Below are 18,054 nucleotides of genomic sequence, written 5' to 3' on the forward strand. Positions count from 1 at the left end.
CTTTATATTTCTGCCCGGAACCATGCCAAGTCTGTTCTCCAACTAGCCAAAAAACTCCTTCATTAACAGAAAATGTCAAAACCTTTCAAGATCTAACTCCCCTCGTAATTTCTGGCATCTAGCCAAAAAATATCTCCAATAACTTTGCTTCTTCTTCTTTCCCTCCTCTACTTCAACCAGATGGCACCACTGCTATCACATCTATTTCTAAAGCTGAACTCTTTGCTCAAACCTTTGCTAAAAACTCTACCTTGGACGATTTTGGGCTTGTTCCTCCCTCTCCTCCACCCTCTGTCTACTTCATGCCACCTATTAAAATTCTTCGCAATGATGTTTTCCATGCCCTCGCTGGCCTAAACCCTCAGAAGGCTTATGGACCTGATGGGGTCCCTCCTATTGTTCTCCGAAACTGTGCCTCCATGCTTGCACCTTGCTTAGTCAAACTCTTTCAGCTCTGTCTGTCAACATCTACCTTTCCTTCTTGCTGGAAGTTTGCCTACATTCAACCTGTTCCTAAAAAGGGTGACTGCTCTAATCCCTCAAACTACCGTCCTATTGCTTTAATTTCCTGCTTATCTAAAGTTTTTGAATCTATCCTCAACAGGAAGATTCTTAAACATCTATCACTTCACAACCTTCTATCTGATCGCCAGTATGGGTTCCGTCAAGGCCGCTCTACTGGTGATCTTCTGGCTTTCCTTACTGAGTCTTGGTCATCCTCTTTTAGAGACTTTGGTGAAACTTTTGCTGTTGCCTTGGACATATCAAAAGCCTTTGATAGAGTCTGGCACAAAGCTTTGATTTCCAAACTACCCTCCTACGGTTTCTATCCTTCTCTCTGTAACTTCATCTCAAGTTTCCTTTCTGACCGTTCTATTGCTGCTGTGGTAGACGGTCACTGTTCTTCTCCTAAATCTATTAACAGTGGTGTTCCTCAGGGTTCTGTCCTGTCACCCACTCTCTTCTTATTATTCATTAATGATCTTCTAAAACCAAACTTCTTGTCCTATCCACTCCTACGCTGATGATACCACCCTGCACTTTTCCACGTCTTTTCATAGACGTCCAACCCTTCAGGAGGTAAACATATCATGCAGGGAAGCCACAGAACGCCTGACTTCTGATCTTTCAAAAATTTCTGATTGGGGCAGAGCAAACTTGGTATTGTTCAATGCCTCAAAAACTCAATTCCTCCATCTATCAACTCGACACAACCTTCCAGACAACTATCCCCACTTCTTCAATGACACTCAACTGTCCCCCTCTTCTACACTGAACATCCTTGGTCTGTCCTTTACTTATAATCTGAACTGGAAACTTCACATCTCATCTCTAGCTAAAACAGCTTCTATGAAGTTAGGTGTTCTGAGACGTCTCCGCCAGTTTTTCTCACCCCCCCCAGCTGCTAACTCTGTACAAGGGCCTTATCTGTCCATGTATGGAGTATGCTTCACATGTCTGGGGGGGTTCCACTCATACTGCTCTTCTAGACAGGGTGGAATCAAAAGCTTTTCGTCTCATCAACTCCTCTCCTCTAACTGACTGTCTTCAGCCTCTCTCTCACCGCCGCAGTGTTGCATATCTAGCTGTCTTCTACCGCTATTTTCATGCTAACTGCTCTTCTGATCTTGCTAACTGCATGCCTCCCCTCCTTCCGCAGCCTCGCTGCACAAGACTTTCTTCTTTCTCTCACCCCTATTCTGTCCACCTCTCTAATGCAAGAGTTAACCAGTATTCTCAATCATTCATCCCTTTCTCTGGTAAACTCTGGAACTCCCTGCCTGCTTCTGTATTTCCACCTTCCTACGACTTGAATTCCTTCAAGAGGGAGGTTTCAAGACACTTATCCACCAATTTTTGACTACTGCTTTGACCCTTTTATGGGACTGGCATTTCAGTGGGCATTTTTTTTTATTAGATTTTTGTTGCCCTTGGCCAGTATCCTTCCTACATAAAAAAAAAAAAAAATACAAAATGTACATACTGGGTCAGACGTATGTCGTATGTCATATATCAGAACCAAGGAAGCTTCCTTGATAAACACATTGTAGAATGAGTTCTTTCTTGTAATTATCTAAACAAGTAACAACAAAATATCCAAATGTAATGTTGTGGATATTTCAATCTTTGTTTACAAGCAGTGTTAATATCTTTGGTGGTATTATAATGTTAGGTTTGTAGGAGTATTTTTATGCCGCATGTATATGCACTGTTTTATATATATATATATATATATATATATATATATATATATATATATATATATATATATATATATATATATATATATATATATATATATATATATATATATATATATATATATATATATATATATATATCACACCTACACTGGACAAAAGCCTACACTGACACTGGTGGGAGCCAACTCCCTATGTCTGTCTCCTACCATGCCCTGAAGAGCTAGGTGGCTTTCCTCATAACAGTATTGAGATGGGGAGTGTGCATTTAAATTATTTGTATATTTTCTTTGTTTTGTTAACTTGAAAAGGATAAAAAAAAAAAAAAAAGGCAATGGTAATTTCCATTGATAACTCAAAAGTTATAATAAAAATTTGTCCATGTACAAAGGACATTTCTTTCATCAGTTATTTATGATCCTCATGGCACCCCTCTAGTTGTCACCCTTGGCAGATCATCCCAGGTTAAGTTAAGCTTCTGTTAAACACTGATATTTTGTGTATTTCAATTTTCACATTAAAATCACAATCATGGTTTTATAATATAAACACACAGTATTGTTGGTAATTATTGTTTACACTCATGTGAACCTTATTTCATTCTACATTTCTTAATTTATTATTTCATTGATGCATACTAGTTTGTGTAGACCATTTTTTTTTCTCTTCATCTATTTAATCCATTTGTGAATTATTCTTATGACCCTGAAGGCTCATTCCATAAGGCCTTTCCTAAGTAAGATTAGTGAGCTTCAAGAATCTCCAATCTGCTTATCTTCCCATACTTGAAAAACTCCTGAGGAACCATCAATGTTGTGCAGTCATGATATGGTATCATGCACACCTCTGATGTAGGAGTTGCTTGGCTTAGCCTGGCTTGAGTGTGCATGGCTTAGCCTGCATGGTGAGGAAGACTGGTAAAGTATTAGCTAACATTTGCATATCAAAATGCTGCTTTCTTGACTAAACACCTGCACTTCTCAGGGTTTTTACACCATTGAACAATGTTAATATATCTGTTAGTGCCCAATTTATGGTTAGACTAGGCAGACAGTGCTAGCATGATATAATAATTTGGATTTAAATTTAATAATGCAACCTGAAATCTCATCCCTGTCCTGTCCCATCACCATCCAAATCACTTATGCCCTGCCCCATCACCAGATACAGGTGATGGAGGCGGGTCTGGTGAGCAGCAGTGGTGCTTACTGCTTTATACCCAAACACAACATAGAGGACAAGGAACATGAGAAAGATTACATTAACAGCATAGTCTAGGGGCAATGGGAGGGTACCAGGAACCAGTAGAATGAAGCTTAACAGTGGAAGTTGAAGCAGAAGTGTAAGGAGCCAGCTGCCTGCTAACTCTGGGACCTGAAAGGGAAACGTGCTGATTACAATGATGAAAAGCTGTGCTGAGGTTACTCATATATGACTATGAAGATTGATACTGGTTTAAAAGGAAAGATGGAACTGAAATAATAGTTAGCCAATCAGTCAATAATACTAGTAATGAAAATTTTGGGGACATCTATTGTCATTATTATTTGTCTCAGGATTGGAGTAGGTGTGGGGTACAGAACAGTCTCTTTATGAAGGGGCAGAAATAAAACTGTATGCTGTTTAGCCTTGCTATGGATGTGTGTGGCCAACTCTGCCATGCATAAGCTCCTGTGGTGTAGTACAATTGTCCACAAGAACATCCCTTTCCACTGGGGGCTGATGGGGTTAAGAGTGTGAATGACGTGTGTGTGAGTATGTGGTGCTTTGTCTGGGCCATCCATGTGGAACTGCTGGCCTGGTATATAAATAATTACTTTTATAATTATATTAGTACAGAGTAGCTGTATCATTATCTTTATTATTATTACAATTATTATTCAACAATTATGATCTAGATTCTAAGAAATTTGCACATGACAAGACAAATGAGCTAACTGGATCCAGAATTCTATTCAAAATGTTTCAGCATCTTATTTTTGCTAGTTTTAACAAGCTCTAATGAAAGTTAGTGGCATTTTCCATGGGAGATTTCATGACTAGTGGCAGTTCAACAAGGAATATGTATGATCAATAGGAAAAATGCATAATTTACCATCTCTTTGGCCTCTAAATATAATCATAATGAGAAAATAAAGTGCTTAAAAATCTAGGCTTCAATCATAATCCTTAAGTTAGCACTTGTCAAACCTTGGCACTTTGTTCTCCAGACTCAAGATTTCAACTTCCTCAAGGCTTTTCTTCAGCTCTCACCCAACCCCCTATAAGAAAGAGTTAAGAACATTTTTATATGCTCTTTTTATTTTGAATACCTCTAATTAATAATCAGAAAATGTATTTAGTACCTTCTGAACTAGACTTGTGAACTAGACCTGGTAGAAAAAAAGTAAATAAATAAGATTACACTATCAAATACTATACACTCAGAGAGAGAGAGAGAGAGAGAGAGAGAGAGAGAGAGAGAGAGAGAGAGAGAGAGAGAGAGAGAGAGAGAGAGAGAGAGAGAGAGAGAGAGAGAGAGAGAGAGAGAGAGTATTAACAGATTCTCTCTAAACATGTACTGTGCACCCACTAACCAATCATGCTCCTCAATTTGCTGTGTCTCCCAGTTTGAATATTACAGGATGATTTTAACATTTCTTACAGTCCACCTTTTGCAACTCTACTTATATGGGGAAAATTTGATCTTTTTATGTTATTCAAATGTCTTCTGTATCTCAATATATTCTTGTGTGCTTACCCTGTAATGTGATGGTCAAGCCCCAAACTGCCAATTTCTCAACAAAAATTACTCAAGGAGAGCAACTTGCCTTCTCCTCAGTGTTGCCAATATTTCCAATGTAGAGACGCACCACCTCAATGAGTGGCAGTGCTGTGTAGATGGCCACCAGAATCCATTGGTACAAGTTGGACACGTACTGGAACTGAAAAAAAGGCATCATCTTATAAATGCATATAATAATGAATGGCTGAGGATAATATACAGCCTACATATGATAAATTATTTCCTGAGAGTAAGATAAGAGTATAGTGCTAATGCATATCTATTTTAGAATTATGGAAAGCTTATAGGAAGTACTTTTGTGAGACAGAAGATAAGGAAAGTCAAATGTCATGGTATTTTATGCATAGTATTTCAAACCCTTTCAATCCCAGGGGCTCTACAGTTTTAACTTTGAGTATGCCTATATTTATGATGTGGCAACCCTGCCACAAGATCCTATGGCAGTATAGTGAAACTGCACTCTCAATATTATTTTAGGGACCCTCTGTCCTGCAATACACTCATATAGGCTGATGAAATGTGTGTGTGTGTGTGTGTGTATATATATATATATATATATATATATATTCAATCTTTTGTGGTCTCCATACTCATTCTATCACTATTTTTTTTGTACACTTCTTTAGCTGTCCTCTAAGAGATGTATACCTCAAAAGTTTCTAAATTCAATTCTATTCACATGAAGACCAGGATAATGATGGACTATTTCCAGTCTTCTGATATTCCTTTCTTTCCATGTTGATCCATGTATCTTGTGCACCCATTCATTCATAGTTTCTTCTCCATACCTTAACTTTCTTTCACACTTGTCATCTTGCCATTCTTCAAACTTCTAATTATTTTCATGATTGTAATTTTAATCTTAGTGTTCATGCAGCCTCCTACCAATACCTATTATTCCCATATATGTCACAATTCCCTTTTTTCTTCTCATTCTTAATTTCTCTCTAATCTACTTCATTCTCCTCAAAATGTTTCTCTCTCAGTGTCTTCCAAATTTTCATCTACTTTATTCTCTTCTATCACTTGTTTTCCTTATTTTGTATTATGTATTTTCTGAATTAAAATAAATTAAGTTTTATGAGAATAAGGTTTACAGAGCATCTCACCTTTGCAACCATCATGATGACTGAAGCTCCCAGCCAACAAGGGAAGAACAGTGTTGAGAAGTACAGTACCATTTGCAATGGAAGACTGGCTACTGCCTCATTGCCTACACATAAATGAATGCAAAATGAACAAAGGTTGGTTGATTGATTGATTTAAAAAAAAAAAAAGGAAGGAAGTAAGGAAGGCACTGCAACATGATCATATGGTGCAGGTGAACAAAGAAACACATAGGCCTTTATTTGTACTTTTCCTGCATTTTATTGCACAAGGTAGTGTAAAACTTTAGAAGATACCAACACAATACTGGCGAATGCTATGCTTACTTTATGTTATTGCCACTATTGCTACCATTATCATTATTATTATCTTCAACATAAACATTTGATGGAATGTAAAATAAAATAAACCAAAAAGATAAAATTTTAATAAATAAATAAATAAAATAAACTATGGCTGCCCCCATGTCCAAGGCTTGAATTTCTTAGTTATGATTTCCCAACCACTACACAACTGCACCAAATTAAAATATTCATACAAGACAAGAATAGATTTGATTACTTAAAAAATAAAACACTGTGGTTAATACTGACCTCATGATCATCACTTAGTGATTCTAATGGTTACAGCCACTTGCATGCCATTTTGTATATAACAGCATCTTGTACATAGTCTCATTTCTATGCTATCAGAGTTTTTGACAACTTTACTACAGTTTCTGTAGGCCAAGGTGAGCTAGAAGCCATGTCTGTTTCTCCTCCTTTATATGGATCAGCTGAATGGTGTACTCATAATACTCCTGCCACTTCAACAATTTTTTTTTTTTTTTACATCAAAGATATTTTCAATCACATTATCTATTAGCCTTACCCAAAAGATGGTTTTTGAAGATATCAATACAAAAAATAATTATGTCAAAGTATTAACCCTTTAAAAAATTTGTGGAAACAAATAACACACTGAATGCAACCACATGACTGTCGGCACAAGATCTCTACTGCCTTGTGTCAACAATCATATTGATTGTAAGTAACAGATGTTGTTGTTTCTGCAATTCTTCAAGTTTCCTGAAGGATTAATGTTCTGGTGTTATTATTGTTTTCATATCAACATCTTTAAAAATTACCTTAGGGCAAGACTAACTGATAGCACTTCATAGAAACCCTGAAAAATTTATTTGAAAACGAGATGCATTTTTTGCCACGAGAGGCCTGTGCTGGGGATTGAATGTCTTATCGGGAAAACAAAATACATTGCATTACATGTTGGGACCATAACAATCGTAAAGTCACATAGTAATTTTGAAGGCCTTCATTATCCCAGTCACTACATAACAGTTACAGTATGTGTTTTATATGTATATTTGATCATTGTTTATTTACTTATATACTGTACTAGGATGATGATAAATTTGTTCCCTCCACTGTGTAAAGATACAGAATGATGGGAAAAAAACTCACCATAAGAATTTCCACTCAAATGATTGAAGGAAATTCCTGGGAAGAATTTGACAGTTAAGTTTTCAACAGTGTTGGACAGAAGACGTCTTGCTGATTGAGTTGCCATGGCTGTTGCTTGAAAATGATGACAGGCTTGTATGTTTACGTTTGTAGGTCTTGCAGGCTATGTGCTGCTGCCTCGCATGTTTTTCTCCTTTGTGTAGTCTCCTGTAACCGTATAAATCACATGAACTCATAATGTAACTTTTAACATTACATAATGCTTAAAAATGTATACTCTCAATGTTAAGGCATTTTTTTTATTCATGTGCCTCTCTCCATTACCACATAATAGGTTTTTATTATGGATTTTGATAAAAGTCTGACTTTAAATATCTCAAAATTTACTAACTTTCATAAATGCCAGTAATACACTTTATACCTTATGAAATCACAAAACATGAATAAAACTTTTTGTGAGATCCCTCAAACCAGGATATATTACTGCATCAACAATATCTGATGTGTGCTATAATACAGACACTGCAAGACACTTGGGATGGGAAGAAAAATTGAAAGGGATTGTCCAATTTAACAGAAGGTAACTATTACTATGCAGAAATGCACAACACTATTAAAAATAGAGTTCAATCCTTTAAATAATGAATCTCAATGTAACTAATGTTGGCTATAACAAATCGTTTAAGCCTATCAAACAGGTTTCACATTTGACAAACTATTAATAGAGGGCAGAGGTCAAGAGGAGTCCAGTAGATTGAATATTACACATGAATTTGTAAGAACAGTAGATAATATAATTTAGTAAGTTTGCAACAATACCTCCTGGCTTTGCAACTGTTTTCTGACATGGTGAAATTTCAGTTCATTGTCAACAGTTACACCAAGATCTTATGAGAAAATCAGACTAATGGGGACACCATTGAGAGAATTTAGGGGACAACAGAGACTCTAAGCAGCAAGGTGATGTTGTCTACCAAAACAAAGATGAACACATTATTTTATCAGTAAAAAAAAATTCAACTCCAAAAAACAGATGTTGAAGACATATTGATACTTCTCTGTATGAATAGTGAGAACTGAGTGAGACCAAATGAAGGAGCTGAGGGATGGAGGTACAGCTTAAGGTCATCAGCTATCATCTTATAGTGACAAAATCTGAAAACAGGTGTGGTTGATGAGAATCATGTAAACCTTGAGGAACACCTCTCAGAACTGGTTTGCTGGTGCTTACGACCCATTAATGAGACTCATGGTTCAACCCAAAAGGTTGACTGACTGATTGATTTTTAAAAAAGGAAAGGTGCCACAAAGTTGCAGTCATATGGTATCAACCCAAAAGGAAGCTGCTAATCCTAAATTCCCAATGCCTTACAATTTCTCTATAAGAACATGATGAAGCTGGACAAATGCCTTAAAGATATAAAATAATAGTAAGTTGACCACATGCCCCAAATTATACCAGTAAGTTATGTATTTATGGATTAGCAACAGTTGGTCACATACTGGATGAATTGGCTTGAACCCCAAACTGGAATTTGTCAAATAGTTGACGGTCATCAATAAACTCAAACAATGTCTTACAAATTACACATTCCATAATTTTACATGGAATAGTGTTGAGCCTAATAGGTCAGTAGTACAAGGGATCACTGTGAGACTCATTCTTATAAATAGGAGACACATGAGACAGCTTCCAAAACTGAGGAAGGGAACCTGAAGCCACTGATGGATTGAAGATGATGGACAGAGGATAGGCAAGCTCAGAAGTATTATTTTTTGCAGCCAAGGATGAAGATATCTGGGCACAGAGCACTGTCAAGGTTTAGAGATCTCAGGTAGAACTTGATATCAGAAGAGAACTAAGCAGACGTAAGATTACCGAGATCCACTTTATCAAACATATCGTATTTGTATAAGTTTATCATATTTCCCAATAAGATAATCCATTAGCTCGTACACAATACCATTTATGATCACTTACTATTAATTGTGTTATTAGAAAAAAAAAAAAAAAACTCCCGAAGATGTGCATCACAGGGAAATATCAGTTGTCACCGTCACAAACCAGCCTGGAGTGAATCAGCTGATCGGCGTTTATGTTGTGACGCGTTGCTATGGAAACTACCCCACGCCGCTGTTGTACCAAATCGTTCCCGTACTGAAATTTACCGTTCTGTCACTATATTATTATTATTATTATTATTATTATTATTATTATTATTATTATTATTACTGGAATGCCACTTCACAGTCCACACTTCACCATCAAACATGGCAGAAAAATCAGTCTTCTACGGTCATAGCCAATGAAGACCTGGCAACAGATACAGCCCACCACGTGGCTGCGTTTACCACACTTCAACAAAGTCGAATTTCTCGAATCTAACGGAACTACCTTGAATCAACAAATTCACACGCTTAGCAATGTAGTCCATTCCTAATATCATGTAGATACAGTAAAATCCCTCTTATCCAGCATTCGAGTATCCGGCAGCTTCAAGTATCCGGCACATTTTACTTACTTTACCTTTACTCCTGTCTGGAAAGAACTGCCGATGCAACAGTTTTTCCAATCTAGTTTCTCTGCGTACATAATCTCGACAAGTGGCTTTCTTGTCCGCATTTCCAAGAAGTAAATTTTCGTTTTGGGCAGGACCAAATAAAATACGGACCGCCACAATTGAAGCACTTAATTGGTTGATTAGGCAACTCATTGTTCTTATCTCCACCACGCGGTAAAACAACTGTCACAGGTTTCTAATGAAACTCGGCAATTAATGATCGTGCGCGGTCAACAACCTCATCTCATGGCAAAGCCTCTACTTTAGACATTGCTCTTATTTCACGTGACACTTTGGATGGAACCCCAACAACAAATGCACGCACTAACAACGCGTCCGAAGAAGTATTTGCCAATTTAGCAAGCCCCCCTCAAGTCTCTCAAATAATCGTAGACAAGCTCATCACGCCTCACAGATCGCGTAAACTGCTCATAAGCCTGAAATGGATTTAATGCAAACGTAGCAACCAGCGAAGCGTTTCCCACCAAAAACCCCTAGTGGAGGTATAATGGGAACAACGGTCTCAAGATTCTTAATGTCTTTCAGCTTAGCAACAAGCTCCACCTTATCAACCCATCTAATGTCCGTAATATGTCATTGATCTTCATAGACGTCATTGCTTTAACGGTCTAAATAGCTTGTAAAGTGTAATTTTTGTAGTGTTTTTCACTCCTTTTTAAATCATATTTGTGGACTGTAGGATTGTTTTTAATCGTGTTCATGTTCCAACTTTTTTTTTTTCACAGTGAATTATGGACTGCTTTTCACAGTGAATTAAAAGACTGCTTTTAACAAACTTAAAATTATTTGAAAAATAGTTAATATAATTTTTTTTTTTTTATCTTTTTAAGTTAAAATGGGTGGACATTTAATTGGTTTTAATAGGGGATTCCAAGGTTTTCAGATTGTTTTCTTATATATCTTTAATGTTACTGAAACTTGAAATATCTTTATATTCACAGTAGTAATTATAGTATATGGCTTGTCACAATATGTAAAGCATTCGGATCTAGCAGCTTTTTTTCGAGGGGTCATTTTCAAAATGAAATATGTGCGTACAAAAGTTAACGGTCCCTGTGACGTCATCATAGCGGCATCTTCCTCCCTTCCAGTCTCTTTGTCAATAGTTAGCATGATTTCCGGTGTTTTTTTTTTCAGATATTTCTAAGTGTTTCTAAACGTGTTTTTTTTTTTTTTTTTTTTTGTGTGTGTGTGTGTGTGTGTGTGTGTGTGTGTGTGTGTGTGTGTGTGTGTGTGTGTGGTCCAGTCTTTGATAGTAGAGGGCTGGGGGAAAGCGCACAACCGAAAGGTGTAAATTGTTTTAGTTGATCGCCTTCCTGTAAGTCAACCGCTGCCCTTGAAATGGAAGCTTTTATATGCCATTAAGTTAATTCACCAAGAATCAGATGTGGAAGGCTGAGTGGGTAAAAAGGCACGCACTGACTGCATCACTTTGCGGCTCGAGTCTACACCGGCTGGTCGTATTCTGAAGCATTTCTGCGCCGCACCTCCAACTTTCTAAAGATCCTAGTTGAATCTACATGAGTTTTAAATGTATTTTTACGATTCTAATGATTGAATAACAAGATTTCTACATTCTAGTTGAAGTGATGCACGATTTTTTAAGGGTGTTTTTACGGTTCTAGTGGTAAATTAACAGGATTTCTACTCTCAAAAGGCTCTAGTTGAAGCGGCACATGGGGTTTTTAAGTGTGTTTTCTAAGGCTTTATATTGGCAGATTAATAAGGTTTCTACTGTTAAAAGCCTCTGGTTGAAGTGAAACGTGTTTTTAAGTGTGTTTTTTACGGTTTTAGTGACAGATTAAGAAGATTTCTACACTCAAAAGCCTTTCAGCTAAGGAAAGCATATACCTAGAATCCTTCCTCTCCCTATCCTTCCTTCAGCATCTCCCTTCCCCTATTAGTCTTCTCTCGAGCCTTCTTGATTATTATTGTTAGGAACGCGTATATGTAGCAGCCCTTTAGGTAAGCACATGAGCATGCTGTGTATATGGGGAGCATGTTGTGTGTATGGGGTAGCCTCAAATGACGACACGTACGTATGAGCACTATGTGAGTGAACTAGCCAGCGGTGTTAAGTTGCTCGTTGTTGACAGAGGCCGGCGCCGTTATCTTTTGTGCTAATGGCGCGGTCACGAGTCAGTTTCTCGAGAATTCTGTGGCGTAATTCAGGGTCGGCAACATTTCATGGGAAACTTGGCGGAATGTTCCACGAAATCTCGATCACGTCGGTAATTTTCTCTCTCGAGGTGGGCAAGTTGTGGTCACAAGAAGAAGGTCAGCTTATCGCCACCTGTGTGTGTTCCTCTGCTGAGTCTACCACAATGAGTTCAATGAAAGCTTGACTTTAATATTACTTTACCAATCATTTCGTGATTTGAAGCTAAAGTTAGGTTTAATAAATTCGTGTGGGCCTGGGGGTTGCTTGCCACCCTAAATAAAGATGTAACTTTGCAATTCTATCTTCCCTTTTTCTTTTTTCTTTTTTTGGGGGGTGGGGACGGGGGACGGGAACGAATATTAACTTAATTGATTCATTCAGATTAATCTAAAAAATCGCTGCAAAGTCCGGATCCATGTTTGTTTTGCTTTTTTTTCAGGGGATAGTTCCCAGAATGCAACAGTCCTCCGTGTGAACAAACTCGGTGATAAATTGCCGGTAGAAAATTGTCAGGAATAAATCTCGGCACAAAATTATCGAGAAAATGTATTGTGTGACCGCGCGGCCACGCTGTTTCGCCACCTGGTGTGACACCGGCCTTAATCAACCTATTTTAATTTAACAGTGACATAATGTAACCTAACCTGGCCTAACCTAACTGCACCACCACCGCTCCACCCTCGCCATCCCAACCCAGACCTGACATGACCCGCCTCCCACATCACTGACGGTGACGCCGATCACCACCATCACCACCACAACCATCATAATCATGAAGAAATATTGCAGTCACTGAGAAAAGTCTCTCTCTCTCTCTCTCTCTCTCTCTCTCTCTCTCTCTCTCTCTCTCTCTCTCTCTCTCTCTCTCTCTCTCTCTCTCTCTCTCTCAGGGCCGTTTCTAGCCTTTAGGGGCCTTATGTAAAATGCGGTTTGGTGCCACTGTGTTGTGAAATTATGATGGGTGGATTCCCAGTCCTCTAAGGTGATTTGGGCCACACTTTTCACATTTAAATGTATCAATCAGATGGACTTTCAGGGGAAAAAAATGAATTCTTAAATGTTAACCTAATTTCTTTAACATGATTACACATGTAAGGTATACTGTACACCCAATTTCGAAGTTGCAAAGTACAGAAATATCATAGAGATAAAAATGAAAAATGGAAAATTTGCGAGATCAACCGATCCAAGGCTAGATACCATAGTTTAACCTTGAGAGAAAAGGACAGAAAGCCCAAGATATGGGTGTCTTCATGAAAGAAAGCGGAATGTAAAGGGCACAGACTACAAAAAATTATCATCAAAATGAAAAGGTGAAATACACCCTAATTATTACATGCTATATGTGAAAGAATTATCATACCTTTGATCTGTGAGCGTTTATCTTCATAAGCTTTTTTTTTTTTCCTCGGCACCAGAAAGGTATATCCTTTTCGACGCCACATTACCGTCACTCCTCAGTCGTCACCAAGGATTTTACATCCTTGGTTGCCACTCACAGATGGCTGAGAGGCCCGCTTACACCCTCAGCAACACGTGTGTGGAAGGCAGGGCAAGGGAACTTGTGTCTGGAGTACTGCTGATCCAAATTCAAGAAAAATTCATACAAATATCTGAATTTCTGGAGATTAATCAGAATTTCAGTAGTTCTCTCGATACCGGACACATTTTGATAATAATAATAATAATAATAATAATAATAATAATAATAATAATAATAATAATAGCAGCTTGGGGGACCCTGGTGGCCCCGGGGGCCCTATGCAGACTCGTAGTTCGTTTATAGCAAGAAACGGCCATGCATATCCCCTTGTTATGGACAATTGATGGATCCAGTGTCGTAGAAGCATATTTGATCAAGGAAATTAGCAGGCTAGTATGAACTGTCATGAAAACAATTTATAGTAATAAAATAATGTATGTACATATAAAGTTAAGTTGTGCGCTGTGGAGAGAGAGAGAGAGAGAGAGAGAGAGAGAGAGAGAGAGAGAGAGAGAGAGAGAGAGAGAGAGAGAAAAAAAAAAGAGCTGGAGATAATGATGTACTGCAACTTTTGAGGTCGCGTTAGGAAGGGAGGCGACAGTTAACGTTCAATAACAAATCGGGGGTAAAGGCCGGGCGCTACACGGCCTTCATTGTATATATTGCTTTTAATGTTCAACTTAATCGTGTGTGCAGGGTTAGGATGTATTTATCACGAGGAAGCTGGTGTGTGTGGCGGGCCCTAGGGAGGCGAAGGGAGCCGTGGCGAGGGAGTGGAGTGCACACTTGGTCACCCCTCGCCTCGGCACTCAACTCTCGCCCCAGCAAACTACTCTCTCTACAGTTTAAAGGAAACTCGGTAAGAAAGGTTGGTGGAATGGTTTTTGAGAACACATCCATTGTGACAGCACACTTGGCGGCCTGCTAGGAATTTGGGTTGAAGAGGGGGTTTTACATAGTGCTAACCTAACTAACAGTACCAGGTGATACTCACACCCCATCAAGTCTCACTTTTAACTGTACACAGTAAGCTAGCTGCTGTTAAACTAGCTGTTGTTGCTTTTATGTAACAAATTACCTCCTGATTAAAAAGGGCAAGGACAGTTCATTTTGTCATCTTAGACTTCCAAACCTTTTAACTGTCATACTTAACTTCTCACTAAATTGTAACTACTTGAAATTTACGGTAATATTCTTAACAGTGTCCTTAGATATACTAAGAAACATAACCATTATTCACTCTATTGGCAATACTTGCAAGCTGTTTTCTGACACTCCTAAAATCTACCAGAAACTCACCTCAGATTCTTCCCATAATCTTGCCATTGTCATGTTGAGAAAGGTTTGCTTAGTGGCAGAGTCATGAGACCAGAAACTAAGTGGAACAAGTCTGTTCTCAGATTCAAGCATGGGATCATTGATAGGGATCATGTAGGTCCTTTAAAAGTACATACCTACACTCTCAGTTGAGTACCCATAAAGATTGCCAACAGTCATAAAAACTTATGTGTTATAGTTACAATATCACTTGGATTCCACTTGCATATATATCAGATAGATAGTGAATAAAGCTGCTGCCCTGTCCTCTAACTTTTTAAATGCAACTCTGTACAGTTCCAGTATGTTCATAATGCTTCTCTTTACATCTCATATATATATATATATATATATATATATATATATATATATATATATATATATATATATATATATATATATATATATATATATTATTTTTATTTTATTCTTTTTTTTTTTTGAGTTGTTACTCTGTTATGAAAGACTGGTTGCATTGTTGATCTTTACTTGTCTTAGTACAAAGACAGAAAAGACTGATCACCATGTGCAATCACTTACTCTCATCGTTGGTAATTCTTGATATATTCTTTGTAAGGATCAACTTAGGAATGACTTTTTATTTTATTTACTTATTTATTTTTTTATTGTAAGGGGCACTGACTAAGGGTAACAAAATTCATATGAAAAAAGGCTCACTGAGGTGCCAGTTCCCAAAGAAAAGTCAAAAGGATTACTGAAATGTTGAATGATATTCCAAGGCAAATGTGTCCTACCTAAAGATGTATTAATTGTAGCACCTGGAACAAAGGTGTAAGATTTCATACTTTTCAGCTCACCTGAGTCATTAGGGAGCTTGCTGAGTCATTAGAGACCTTTAAGATAAGATTAGACAGCTTTATGGATTGGGGATGATAGGCAGAAATAGGTAGGGATATTTCATACAGGGACTGCTACATGTAGGCCTGATGGCTTCTTGCAGCTTCCCTTATTTCTTATGCTCTTATGTATTTGATATTGTGAAACAGTGAGGTATTGGATTATTCTAGAGACTGAACCCTGACTGAACATTCAAGGTACACAACTAATTGGCATTCAAATTATAATGATTACTGTGGCCTGAATCCAAGTTTGATTGAGCTAAACAGGCCTACCACTATATTCATTGATGAAAAATTAGAAGTACAAGGAAATAAGTACCAGATTTACTTATATTCCCACATATGCCTCTTCTTATCTGTATTACATAGTTTTCATTCCACACAGTTTAAGTAAAAAAGATTATGCTACATACTTATTCTACTAATTTTATTTGATAGAACCACATTCCTCTTCTCACCAAGGTTGGGAGACTGATGGGAAACCAGAACTTTTTGGGTTGGGGAAGCAGTGTGAATCATATAAAACATCCAACAAAAGACTCACCCTAATCCTAACCTGTGGGGGCATCATCCTCACTGGACCTCCTGCATGATCACACTAACTGCTGTACACCAATTGTTGCCCACATGAAAGTGAGAGACTTTTCAAAGCTATGTCTAAACAATATTAAACCTCCTAACCTTGATAGGCAAAAATCAGGTCATCAATAACTTATTAAGCTGAGGTGTCAGTCAAATGGCAAACTTTTGTTGCATCTTTCTTCAGTCAAGTCTTGTTTGCCATTCTGAATCACAGGATGCTGTGACTTTTCTATCCTTTCTTTACAGGGGTTGTTTGGTCACCCTGAACTACAAGAGCCTGGAGGATTTTATCTATTGAAAGAGAATGCCATGTTTGAGAGTGATGACCTGGTTAAGGAGTGCTGCTCCCCCAACAGGTCCAGGAAGATGGTGGAGGTGAGTAAAGGAGAACTCTCTTGGTTTTCATGCTGGAGTAGTAAAAGTAGGAATAACAGTACCAATGAATCAAGAGTGTATGCAGTGGAAATGTGTCTTCTGAAGAGGACATGTAGAAGGACACAATGGAAGGGGGAGGGCAATGAAGATGTGTAGGAGCATCTGTGCCAGTGTAGTGAAGTATGATAAATTAAGTATGATATGATGGAATGGTCCAAAAGAAATACATTCAGATGGTTTATCCTCATTGAGAGAATGAAGAGTGAAGAGTTTCTTATTTGACGTTGAAGCAGCAGGTGATACGAGAATGTGTCATACTTCCCCTCCTGATATTTTGTCACCCAAGCACTAAGATTACAAGAACAGATGGAGGAGCATGGGATAAGAGAGCATGAGAGGAAAGGATAATGTGTAAAAAAGCATTGTGAATGACCATTTGGAAGAATCTTTGGTAAGATGATGCGTCAGAGATATGTATTGTTAAGTCATGGATATAGCAATGAATTTTGAACTCAAATAGCTGTACTAGGAATTCTTGAAGAAAGCAGTATTTTTAGAATTTTAACAGCTAGTATTAGAAGCAATATGTATAATATATCACCTGTCAACCCTACTGATTTCAGTAAAACCTCAGTAATCCCATCATGTCCTCACCTTGTGTGTCTTTGCAGGTGTTTGACCAGCTGTCTGATACCTTGTGTCGTGTGGCAGACTTGGCAGAGTTTGTGCGGCTGGCCCACCCACAGGCCCGCTATGCCCAAGCAGCAGAGGATGCATGTATTGCAATTAGTGGTCTGGTGGAGAAGTAAGTATTATGGAAAGTGTTTTTTCAATTGTTTCACTTCCTTCATCATTACTGTCATTGTCATTTTGAAAGTGAGGTTCCATGCTTTCATGGATCAACATTTTACATCTGGTGCCAACTTTCCAAGCTTCTTGTCCTTCTGCATCCTTGCTGAGAACTTCATCCCATGTATTCATTGATTTATCCTCTGGCTTTCTGGCTTGCACCTCAACATATCTTGGCTACCCAACTTTAGTGAGGATGTTCTTGGGTATGTAGATAGACAGCTGCTATTTCCCTTGATAAGAGAGAGAGGAAGAGAAGCAAAAGTCTGTGGACTGTCTCAGTTAATTCCTT

The 18,054-nt window shown here is 37.9% G+C and overlaps 2 protein-coding genes across 11 annotated transcripts in view; one reads left to right on the top strand and one right to left on the bottom strand.

Moving 5' to 3' along the window:
• Nucleotides 1-2,685: 2,685 nt before the first annotated feature.
• Nucleotides 2,686-13,873, bottom strand: LOC135110304 (transmembrane protein 17B-like). Of its 7 annotated transcripts, none has more exons than XM_064022507.1 (5): nucleotides 13,660-13,873; nucleotides 7,554-7,760; nucleotides 6,096-6,199; nucleotides 5,012-5,125; nucleotides 2,686-3,575 (listed from the first exon to the last, which is right to left on the bottom strand). In XM_064022507.1, exons 2-5 carry the CDS (start codon nucleotides 7,657-7,659, stop codon nucleotides 3,309-3,311), a joined length of 591 nt encoding a protein of 196 aa, XP_063878577.1. In that variant the 5' UTR covers nucleotides 7,660-7,760; nucleotides 13,660-13,873; the 3' UTR covers nucleotides 2,686-3,308. The 7 variants fall into 7 exon arrangements, with proteins under 7 accessions (XP_063878577.1, XP_063878576.1, XP_063878573.1 ...); XM_064022506.1 differs by lacking the exon at nucleotides 13,660-13,873 and adding an exon at nucleotides 9,619-9,715; XM_064022503.1 differs by lacking the exon at nucleotides 13,660-13,873 and adding an exon at nucleotides 9,535-9,679.
• A 471-nt stretch (nucleotides 13,874-14,344) lies between these two features.
• Nucleotides 14,345-18,054, top strand: part of LOC135110302 (mitochondrial intermediate peptidase-like) — a 35,128-nt gene continuing 31,418 nt past the window's right edge. For 2 of the 4 annotated variants that reach the window (XM_064022492.1, XM_064022496.1), the window contains exons 1-3: nucleotides 14,345-14,647; nucleotides 16,785-16,913; nucleotides 17,585-17,718. In XM_064022492.1, the coding sequence (XP_063878562.1) occupies nucleotides 14,483-14,647; nucleotides 16,785-16,913; nucleotides 17,585-17,718 (428 nt within the window). In that variant the 5' untranslated portion in view covers nucleotides 14,345-14,482. Of the gene's footprint in view, nucleotides 14,648-16,454; nucleotides 16,590-16,784; nucleotides 16,914-17,584; nucleotides 17,719-18,054 lie in introns of those variants that run through there. The other 2 variants (XM_064022493.1, XM_064022495.1) reach the window with 2 other exon arrangements.

This window comes from Scylla paramamosain, chromosome 20 (assembly GCF_035594125.1).
Source record: "Scylla paramamosain isolate STU-SP2022 chromosome 20, ASM3559412v1, whole genome shotgun sequence".
In the NCBI taxonomy this organism is placed as follows: domain Eukaryota; kingdom Metazoa; phylum Arthropoda; class Malacostraca; order Decapoda; family Portunidae; genus Scylla; species Scylla paramamosain.

Bases quoted from the DNA above. Each gene is read 5' to 3' on its own strand.
- LOC135110304 (XM_064022507.1), bottom strand. From the start codon at position 7,659: ATGGCAACTCAATCAGCAAGACGTCTTCTGTCCAACACTGTTGAAAAC. The intron at 6,200-7,553 runs GTGAGTTTTTTT...ATTTATGTGTAG, and splicing joins TTTGAGTGGAAATTCTTATG to GCAATGAGGCAGTAGCCAGT. The intron at 3,576-5,011 runs GCAAGTTGCTCT...TTTCCCTTTCAG, and splicing joins TTGGCAACACTGAGGAGAAG to GTCCCAGAGTTAGCAGGCAG.